Here is an 11551-nt window from a genome sequence, read left to right as displayed (position 1 = left end):
CACTTCTCTTGGTTGGGTCCATCATGGAGGTAAAATTGGCAAGAAAATAACATTCGAAGGATTTCTCTTTCAAATATTTAATTTCTTTTCAAGAAAATTGTAACAATTAGGTGCACATCAAAACTAATACCCTTTATGGGCCTCTATTTTACAGATGGTTCATTTCAAAGCATCAAATTCTACATACATACACATAAACATACACACACGCACACACAAAACCTAATCAGGAGGTTTCCTGGGCAGCTACAGAAGACGCAAATGATCTCATGGACTTCACTAATGTCTCTAGTTTGTGCCAAATGTTTTAGAACTTTTGAGGTAGTCCACTTACCCAAGGTGATACTAAGCTTCCAGAAAGCAAGAATTTCCGGAATGATAAGTGAAAGGGGATGAATGTACAAAAATAATTAATACTAGCTTTCAATTAACATATGAATATTGTTCTGTATGAAGAGGCAGTTTCCTACACAGGTGAAAAAAGAATAAAGCTGTTGACTCCTTAACAGTAAACATCCCTGCATCACTAAGAGGAGATTCTAAGGCTTAGCAAAAGATCTGAGCCTAACATTTTTGTTTTGTTTTGTTTTGTTTTTGAGACAGAGTCTTGCTCTGTCGCCCAGGCTGGAGTGCAGTGGCGCAATCTGGGCTCACTGCAAGCTCTGCCTCCCGGGTTCACGCCATTCTCCTGCCTCAGCTTCCCGAGTAGCTGGGACTACAGGCGCTCGCCACCACGCCTGGCTAATTTTTTGTATTTTTAGTAGAGACGGGGTTTCACCGTGTTAGCCAGGATGGTCTCGATCTCCTGATCCGCCCGCCTCGGCCTCCCAAAGTTCTGGGATTACAGGCGTGAGCCACCGCGCCCGGCCGGATTTTTTGGTAAGAAGCAGCATAAAAATCACTCTAGGTTTGAGATTGGGATCCAGCGTAACTGGTGACTTGACCTTGGGCAAGTTACTTAATTCCTTTTAGTCTCAGTTTCCCTAATTGTAAATGAAGTCAACACCACCTGGTAAAGGTATTACAGGACTGGTGAGGATGATACATGTGAACATATTACTAAAATGTAAACTATAAGGCAATAGTAAGCAAATGCTAGTTACTATTCTATGTAATACAGGCCTAACCTTTCCTGCCTATGTCCTTATCTGTAAAAAGAGGACGGATTGAGATCTGAAGGTCTATCCAGTCACTTATCAGCTGCGTGAACTTTGGCAAGTCATTTCCTTTCTGGGCCTGTTTCCTAAGAAGGTTATTTTTAAGATCAAATGATAATCGTGTTATGTAAATGCTGTCCAGGCACATATTAAGCACTTTATAAATGATAGCTCTTATTACTCTGTAGGGGGCTAGGGTGGTAAAGAACAAATGAAATTAAACCTAGTTAAGAGGCTTTGTACATGCACATAAAACTCTACAGACATCCAAGGTACCGTTATTTGTACTGTAAACTGCCAAGACACGCAGGAAACGGGAACTCAAATGGCGCCTCAGTGACTCGCACTAGAGAGGGGGAGAAGGCAGAGCTTCCGAGAATCAACTATTTTCCCCCTTATGGCTTTCAGCCTAGATTGGACCATTTATTCAATTTCCCAGCCCACAGTATCCCTGGACATTTATTTACTGTACCTTTTTCACTGAGATCCTTTCCACTCCCCTCCCCTTCTAGTAGTCGTGAACTTCAGACCCTCTCCTTCGACTCCCACTGCCTTTAACTCTGGTTTTAACCAAGCTTCCCTGAATCCTTCCCTCCGCCTAAGGAGGAAGTGCAGCTGGACGCACCGCACGGCATCCTAGGAAATGTGGTCTCTCAGACTCTTTGGCTTGGGCTGCAGAGTGGGGAAGAAGACGAAGGGGAGCCCAGCAAAACTACAACTACCGGCAGGCAACGCGAGTCACCATCTTTCTTTGGCCCCTTTTCCTCTTGCCGTCCTCTTCCTCCTCCCCGCTAGCGCTGAAGCGCTTGGCCTCACGGTACTTGTAGTTCCTTCTGGACTCAAGATCCTAGGGCTCGATGGCCAGCACAGAGGCTAGGAGACTCTAATTCCCAGAGGGCAGAGCGGAAGCTGCGCCTGCGCACACGCAATGAGGGCGTGTATGTCTGTGTCTGAGGGAGAGAGCGAGAGTGAGTGAGTGTGAGTGCGGGGTGGGGTGGTGGCCGTTACGTTCGGGGCAACGGCTACGGCAGTGGAGAAGTAAGAAGAGAAACAACGTCCGGCGCTTCCGCCTTCGCTTAGGAGGAGGAGGAGCTGGTAGGGAAAGGAAAGTGTTTCACCCTGGGCCTGGATTAGACCGAGTCGGGTTGGTGGGGGTCTGGGCTATGAGCTTTTGAGGGTCGCTTGGGACGCGGAGCGAGACACGAGAGCCGGGAGCTATGTCTCAGCCGCCGCCGCCGCCTCCGCTGCCGCCGCCACCTCCTCCCCCTGAGGCTCCACAGACTCCGTCGTCCCTGGCGTCGGCGGCTGCTTCGGGAGGGCTTTTGAAGCGGAGAGACCGGAGAATCCTTTCCGGGAGCTGCCCGGATCCGAAGTGCCAGGCGCGTCTGTTCTTCCCGGCCTCCGGTTCTGTCAGCATCGAGTGTACCGAGTGCGGCCAGCGGCACGAGCAGCAACAGCTGCTGGGGGTTGAGGAGGTGACCGACCCGGACGTAGTGCTACACAACCTGCTGCGGAACGCGCTGCTCGGGGTGACGGGGGCACCCAAGAAGAACACGGAACTGGTAAAGGTGATGGGCCTTTCCAACTATCACTGCAAATTGTTGTCGCCCATATTAGCTCGCTATGGAATGGACAAACAGACAGGCCGGGCCAAGCTTCTCCGGGACATGAACCAGGGCGAACTGTTCGATTGCGCCTTACTGGGCGACCGCGCCTTCCTCATAGAACCAGAGCATGTTAACACTGTGGGCTATGGCAAGGACCGCTCCGGAAGCCTCCTGTATTTGCATGATACTCTGGAGGACATTAAGCGGGCCAATAAAAGTCAGGAATGTCTTATTCCAGTGCATGTGGACGGGGATGGACACTGCCTGGTGCATGCTGTGTCTCGTGCTCTAGTAGGCCGAGAGCTCTTCTGGCATGCCTTAAGAGAGAATCTTAAACAGCACTTTCAGCAGCACTTGGCCCGATATCAAGCTCTGTTCCATGACTTCATTGATGCCGCTGAGTGGGAGGACATTATCAATGAGTGTGACCCTCTGTTTGTACCACCTGAGGGTGTTCCCTTGGGCCTGAGGAATATCCACATATTTGGTCTTGCCAATGTGTTACATCGTCCTATTATTCTGTTAGATTCCCTCAGTGGCATGAGAAGCTCTGGTGATTATTCAGCCACCTTTCTACCTGGGCTCATCCCTGCAGAGAAATGCACTGGGAAAGATGGTCATTTGAACAAACCAATCTGTATTGCATGGAGCAGCTCCGGTAGAAACCATTATATCCCCTTGGTAGGCATAAAAGGGGCTGCTTTGCCCAAACTGCCTATGAATTTGCTTCCTAAAGCATGGGGTGTGCCTCAGGACCTTATTAAAAAGTACATCAAACTTGAAGAGGATGGTGGTTGTGTTATTGGAGGTGACAGAAGTTTGCAAGATAAATACTTACTTAGGCTTGTTGCTGCTATGGAAGAAGTCTTTATGGACAAACATGGTATCCATCCTAGTTTGGTTGCTGATGTCCATCAGTATTTCTACAGAAGGACTGGAGTGATAGGAGTTCAGCCTGAAGAAGTCACAGCAGCTGCTAAAAAAGCAGTAATGGATAATCGCCTTCACAAATGTTTGCTCTGTGGTGCCCTTTCTGAACTTCATGTTCCTCCAGAGTGGTTGGCTCCTGGAGGGAAATTGTATAACCTGGCAAAAAGTACTCATGGACAGCTGAGGACTGACAAAAATTATAGCTTTCCCTTGAACAATTTGGTTTGCTCATATGATTCAGTGAAAGATGTTCTGGTACCAGACTATGGATTGAGTAACCTAACAGCTTGTAATTGGTGCCATGGCACATCTGTGCGAAAGGTCAGAGGAGATGGTTCTATTGTGTATTTGGATGGAGACAGAACTAATTCTAGGTCCACTGGTGGCAAATGTGGTTGTGGATTCAAACACTTTTGGGATGGTAAGGAGTATGACAATCTACCAGAAGCTTTCCCTATTACTTTAGAATGGGGTGGAAGAGTGGTCAGAGAGACAGTATATTGGTTCCAGTATGAAAGTGATTCATCTTTGAATAGTAATGTTTACGATGTTGCAATGAAACTTGTTACCAAGCACTTTCCAGGTGAATTTGGGAGTGAAATCCTAGTTCAGAAAGTTGTCCACACTATATTGCATCAGACTGCCAAAAAGAATCCCGATGATTATACTCCTGTAAATATAGATGGTGCTCATGCCCAAAGAGTTGGAGATGTTCAAGGACAAGAATCAGAGTCTCAGCTCCCAACTAAAATTATTCTTACCGGACAGAAAACAAAAACTTTGCACAAGGAGGAGTTAAACATGAGTAAAACTGAAAGAACTATTCAACAGAATATTACGGAACAGGCTTCTGTAATGCAGAAACGGAAAACAGAGAAGTTAAAACAAGAACAAAAAGGGCAACCCAGGACTGTTTCTCCCAGTACCATTCGTGATGGTCCATCCTCTGCACCTGCTACACCTACCAAGGCTCCCTATTCACCTACAACTTCTAAGGAGAAGAAGATCCGAATCACAACTAATGATGGACGACAGTCCATGGTTACCCTTAAGTCTTCAACAACCTTTTTTGAACTTCAGGAAAGTATAGCCAGAGAGTTCAACATTCCTCCATATTTACAGTGTATTCGATACGGGTTTCCTCCTAAAGAGTTAATGCCACCACAGGCAGGAATGGAAAAGGAACCAGTTCCTTTACAGCACGGCGACAGAATTACAATAGAAATTCTAAAAAGTAAAGCTGAAGGTGGTCAGTCTGCTGCAGCACACTCAGCCCACACTGTGAAACAAGAAGATATTGCTGTTACTGGTAAACTGTCATCTAAGGAACTTCAGGAGCAAGCTGAAAAAGAAATGTACTCCTTGTGTCTTTTAGCAACATTAATGGGTAAGATACATTTAATTCTGATGGTATATCTTAATTGTAAATATAATACACTGAGTTTTCCTGTTGTCTTTGGGGGAAAAGAAATCTGTGGCCATTGTAAGTTTTTAATTATATATTTCAGGAGAGAATTATTTTTAGTATTTTGACAGTTAATGGATAGATGTTAATAGGATTATTGAGTAACTATTAGGAAAATAGAAAGTTAAGGTATTCCCTCAATAATAGTCAACAGATTATTTAAATATGTCTTATTCTCGCAATTGCTTTTTAAAAAACGGACTTGTATTTATTTAAAGCGTTTTAAATTTTTGGTAGGCTCTATGGATCCTGCCTACCTTGCCCCTTTTTCATTTATTTTTAATTTTTATTTTCCTGTATGTCATGTGATTTCAGGACTTCCTGTTTGATGAATTGCAGTTTCTGGTGTTTATATTCTCACTGCACTCCCACCTAGTAGTCTCTTACATTTCATTTTCTTCCTTTCCCAGTTCATCACATTTTTCTTATTCATACACTAGGATTTGTATTTAAGTAATTTCACTACTCAATAAGTCTTTGCCATCAATTGTAATGAACTATTGTAAGTTGTAGTTCATGAGAAACATAACTAACAGAGATAGATGGTAATCATGTAAAGAAGTATTTGTTTTTAATAATTCAGCATAAAGAAAAATATATTATCAACCAAATGTGTAATTTAAAGCTTTAGATGATTTCAGATACTGTTCAATGGTGTACTTTTTACAGTGTCTGTATTTGCTTAGTCTTTGTTTTGAAATAACTGTTAATATGCTTTATTAAGTCTTAAAGTATGAAGTAAAATTTAAATGTGTTAGTTACTGGAAGGGTTTTATTTTTGCTGAGATTAAAGCTTTCAGCTAGAAAAGTGATCTGGGTTTTGATTCTGTTTTCTGATAGTACTATATGGCAGTGAATTGGGCCTTAATCTACCAAAATGAATACTACTCCTGGCTTATCTGGGGGAGTAGTAAATAGGGGATCTAAAAACCCTGCACAAATTTAGAACCTGGAATTGTTGATTTTAGTTTGCCAGACATAGTAAGTGAATTGGGGGATATGTCAGGAGCTGTCCTGCGCACTTTATGTATTTCTTTTTTTTCCTTTTTTTTTGAGATGGTCTTGCTCTGTCTCCAGGCTGGAGCACAGTGGCGCGATCTCGGCTCACTGCAAACTCTGCCTCCTGGCTTCAAGCAATTCTCCTGCCTCAGCCTCCCAAGTAGTTGGGACTACAGGCCCACGCCTCCATGCCCAGCTAATTTTTGTATTTTTAGTAGAGATGGGGTTTCAACTTGTTGGCCAGGATGGTCTTGATATCCTGACCTTGTGATCAAGGTCACTTAAATACAAATGCTAGTGTACTTAAATACAAATCTTAGGTGGCCCGTGCCTGTAATCCCAGTTACTCTGGAGGCTGAGGCAGGAGAATTACTTGAACCCGGGAGTTGGAGGTTGTGGTGAGCCTAGATTGCGCGACTGCATTCCAGCCTGGCAACAGAGCAAGACTCTGTCTCAATAAATAGATAAATAAAGTAAAAGACCTGCAATCTCCCAGGTCAAAAACAGGAAAGAGAAGGTCTTCCTCAATAGAAGATGGAGTCTTGAGAATGTGGCTCTTATCTTTATCCTTGTATGCACAGAACCTGATATAGTGCTCAGCAGGTAGTATGCACTCTGAAATGTTTTTAATTGAATTAAATAGATGACATTAACACAGCTAAAGAAAGGCTGTATCTGCAGAAATGGAATGGACGGTCAGTCAGCACTGAACATTGAAAAAAGTGAAAAGCAAAATTCGGCAATGTTTATATACTGCTGTACAAAGGAAAAAGATACATCATCTGGGGTTCATGAAAATTCTGGTAACTAGAAAGGTAATCTCTGTCGAGGGGTAGGAATATTTGATCAATCCTGACTATGGCCTGACTGAAACATCTCTATCCCTTTGCCTGATTTCCATGTTCATCAGGCATGTATTCTTAACACTTTTAGCTTCCTGATAACAAGTTTTGATGTACAGGTGACAGTGCAGATAAGGACATGTTCACTTTGAAAGCTGTATTCTCCATTGTAGACTAATAAATTGACACGGGCAGGATTATGAGCAGTAGCCTTAAAAATATGATCAGAGCTGGGCACGGTGGCTCACGCCTGTAATCCCAGCACTTTGGGAGGCCGAGGCAGGCAGATCACGAGGTCAGGAGTTCGAGATCATCCTGGCTAAGATGGTGAAACCCTGTCTCTACTAAAAATACAAAAAAAAAAAAAGTAGCCGGTCATGGTGGCAGGCGCCTATAGTCCCAGCTCCTCGGGAGGCTGAGGCAGGAGAATCTTGTGAACCCGGTAGGCAGAGGTTGCAGTGAGCCAAGATTGCACCACTGCGCTCCAGCCTGGGCGACAGAGCAAGACTGTATCTCAAAAAAAAAAAAAAAGGTTTGATCAATATGATTATATATAGATTTTTGAGACAGAGTCTCACTCTGTCGCCCAGGTTGGAGTACAGTGGCATGATCTCCGCTCATTGCAACCTCCGCCACCTGGGTTCAAACGATTCTCCTGCCTCAGCCTCCCAAGTAGCTGGGATTACAGGCACATACCACCATGGCCGGCTAATTTTTTTGTATTTTTAGTAGAGACGGGGTTTCACCGTGTTAGCCAGGATGGTCTCGATCTCCTGACCTCGTGAACCGCCCACCTCAGCCTCCCAAAGTGCTGGGGTTACAGGCGTGAGTCACTGTGCCTGGTTGATAATATATTTCATAATGAAAATTAATAAAATATAATTCTAGTGTATAAATACTTTTTGAGTTTGGGTGGAAGTTCTTGGACCTGAATATCTGAGAGAACTACAGTATGGACTGCAATGAGTTTACCAAGATAATGTCTTTCTGTTCTGATCCCTTCCCTCCTCACATCCAACATTTATGCCTGTATAAACCCATACATTTCTTTAAAACTGCTTCCACTACCAACACAAAATTTGGGTGTAAAAGAGAGCATTTTGTTAATTTTGTAATGGTGTCACTTGAGATACTTTCTGCTTTAAATTGAAGTATTAAGTGCATAGCCTATATTAGTCCCTTATACATATTAGTTTTCTCCCTCTGGTTCTCTTGTAACTGTATTTGAATTATGTAGAAGATAGGTATATTTTTTTGAAACGGAGTCTCGCAGTGTCACCAGGCTGGAGTGCAGTGGTGTGATCTTGGCTCACTGCAACCTCCACCTCCTGGGTTCAAGCAATTCTCATGCCTCAGCCTCCTGAATAACTGGGATTACAGGCATGCGCCACCACACCCAGCTAAATTTTGTATTTTTGCTAGAGATGGGGTTTCACCATGTTGGCTAGAATGGTCTCAATCTCCTGACCTCATGATCCACCCCCCTCGGCCTCCCAAAGTGCTGGGATTACAGGCATGAGCCACTGTGCCTGGCCGAAGATATTCTTAATTTTAAAAAAAAGATGTTTCTACAAAAGTCAATTTGGAGATAAATGCTAACCATATGTAAAGAGTGCTGGGTAACTGTTGATGTTTAGATTGGAGAGGGCTAGAAATGACAGACCTTGTTTAGAAGATTGCAGATTTCAAAGTGCAGAAATTACTTTGTGAATTACCAAATGTGAGCTAAGCTGTGTTATGTTAGTTTAGAATATAGCTCATCAGACTTTATGCTGTTCAGATAGCTGGCTTGTTCTCGTTTAAGTTTAGGCTTAAATACCACCACCTTGTAAGGGTTTGAGAAACCTTTGCTGACCATTCTAAGTAGGTTCCCTCTATCAGTGTACCCTGTTGATGTCCCTCACAGCATCTGTCACAATTTTTAATAATCTTATTTGTTGGTGTAATTATTTGTTTGCCTCCCCCACTATATTATAAAGTCTATCAAGACAGAGACTGTACTCTATTTTCTTCACTAATGAATACCTTATTTCCTAGTTCAGGGCCTGGCACATAGTAGATGCCAAGTAAATGCTTGTTGAATTAATGAATGCAATATTTCAGCAAAATCAGTGTATTCTGTGAACTTGTATGTATGTTGAGTGTACGAAGATAAAAGAGAGTCAGTCCTTGCCCTCCATTAACTTACCTACAGGCCTTCAGCTGAGGGAGTTCCATACTTTTTAGCTTTCATCAGCAGATCTCCAGCTTTATTTTCTAAATACATAAAAATTATAAAATCCCCAAATAGGACCAACACAGCATTTTAGAACTTCTCATTTGATTAAGAATCAAATATATACATGGGGATTGTATAATTTTTTTTTTTTTTTTCTGGAGACAGATTGTCGCCCAGCCTGGAGTGCAGTGGCATGATCCCAGCTCACTGCAACCTCTGTCTCCTGGGTCCAAGTGATTCTCAGCCTCTCAAGTAACTGGGACTACAGGTGCACACCATCACACCTAGCTAATTTTTTGTATTTTTAGTAGAGATGGGGTTTCACCATGTTGCCCATGCTGGTCTCGAACTCCTGAGCTCAGACAATCCACTGTCTCAGCTTCCCAAAGTGCTAGGATTACAGGTGTGAGCCACTGCGCCCGGCCTGTATGTTTTCACTAAATAGGCTGACTGCATGATAGCCAGGGACGTGAGCTTTTTCTTTCGTTTTTAAGTAGAATATTCATTGACTAGATTGTCTATTACTTATATTAATAAAACAATAAGTATGTGTATTTGTCTTTGGCTTAGTACAAGTCATTCCTGGAACCTAGTAACTTTGAATCTTAGGAAGTATAAACTGGAATAACAATATTCTACCCATAATATTTCACATTTTAATCTCTTTTATCCAGACCATGAGGTAATTGAACTTAACTTTTTGCAGACAGTCATCTTCATTATTTACATAATACTTAAAAGATTAACTCTGGCTTTGCAAAATATGTCGTTCAAATTTCTTGTAGACCTGGTGCGGTTGCAGTGAGCCGAGATTGCGCCACTGCACTCCATTCTGGGCAACAGAGCAACACTCTTTCCAAAAAAAAAAAAAAAAATTCTTGTAGATCAGTTATTTGTAGGTTTTCTTTCATGGTAGATAGGATAGGTGGTACATTATCCACCATAAATATCTAGGCCAATTTAGTTTTTCTTAGTGTTATATTTCATTAAGTTTCTAGTTTTGTTTTTTTGTTTTCCTAGAGGTAAGAACAGATTTATGTGAAGAATAGAATTTGTCAGTTTGGAGTTACTTAAATGAAATTAGGCTACGTGACACTTCCTTGCTTTACTACAAAGTGTACCAACCTTTCAGGAGTTGAGAAACTTGTTTCATTTTGATATACTTTCTCTGTTCCTGAAAGAACTGTGTGACTTTTTAATATATATATTTAAAATACACAGTGTTTTGTAATTTCATAATACCTCTTGATGTTGTAAATGCCTTAGAATTTTCCAGAATCACCCAGGCGCAGTGGCTCACGCCTGTAATCCTGGCACTTTGGGAGGCTGAGGCGGGTGGATCATGAGGTCAGGAGTTTGAGACCAGGCCGGCCAAGATGGTGAAACCTCGTCTCTAAAAATACAAAAATTAGCCGGGCATTGTGGCGCTCACCTGTAATCCCAGCTGCTCGGGAGGTTGAGGCAGGAGAATTGCTTGAACCCGGGAGGTAGAGGTATCAGTGAGCCAAGATCGGGCCACTGCACTCCAGCCTGGCGACAGAGTGAGACTCTGTCTCAAAAAAAAAAAAAAGCAAGAATTTTCCAGAATCACGCATGGGACTGAGACACTTATTTTTTAGGCAACAACTGAATATTATTATTGCACCTTGATTTTTTTTTTTTTTTTCAAATGTTGGGTAAAGGGGCAGCTTCAAATCTAGATAGTGCTCATGCGTATTCTTCTTCTTTTTTCTTTGTTTTTTTTATCCGAGACAGAGCCTTGCTCTGTTGCTCAGGCTGGAGTGCAATGGCGCAATCTTGGCTCACTGCAACTCTGCCTCCCAGGTTCAAGCGATTCTCCTGCCTCAGCCTCCCGAGTAGCTGGGATTACAGGGCCTGCCACCACGCCTGGCTAATTTTTGTATTTTTAGTAGAGACAAGGTTTTGCTATGTTGGCCAGGCTGGTCTTGAACTCCTGACATCGTGATCTGCCCACCTGAGCCTCCCAAAGTGCTGGGATTACAGGCGTGAGCCACTGTGCCTGGCCGCATATCATTCTTTCTATGCCTTCTGGTAGCCCTTCTGTTGATTTATATGTAGCATATTTGTAATAGGAGAGCAGTTATAAAGTTGATAAAAAATAATGCATAGATGTATCTTAAGATAAATGTATATATTGTAAATGGTGATTTTATATAATTATAATTGAAGATTAAGTCAAATGTTGATGCTATTCCTTTCTAGATAGAAAAGGAAATCTAGATAATAATAGATTCTGTTCCAACTTCTTTGATCACTTTTATTTTTAATATCTTTTCAATTACAATATAATTTTAAAAATTCAAATAATTCAA

At 42.4% G+C, this 11551-nt stretch overlaps 1 protein-coding gene across 1 annotated transcript in view; it reads left to right on the top strand.

Moving 5' to 3' along the window:
* The first annotated feature begins 2154 nt into the window (after positions 1 to 2154).
* The window catches only part of VCPIP1 (valosin containing protein interacting protein 1), a 39479-nt gene continuing 30082 nt past the window's right edge, over positions 2155 to 11551 (top strand). The window contains 1 exon segment of the mRNA NM_001260931.1: positions 2155 to 5081. Within this exon segment, the coding sequence (NP_001247860.1) occupies positions 2375 to 5081 (2707 nt within the window). The 5' untranslated portion in view covers positions 2155 to 2374.

This window comes from Macaca mulatta, chromosome 8, assembly GCF_049350105.2.
Source record: "Macaca mulatta isolate MMU2019108-1 chromosome 8, T2T-MMU8v2.0, whole genome shotgun sequence".
Classification (NCBI taxonomy): Eukaryota; Metazoa; Chordata; class Mammalia; order Primates; family Cercopithecidae; genus Macaca; species Macaca mulatta.
Note: the sequence above shows the minus strand (reverse complement) of the source record. Positions and strands in the feature narration are given on the sequence as shown.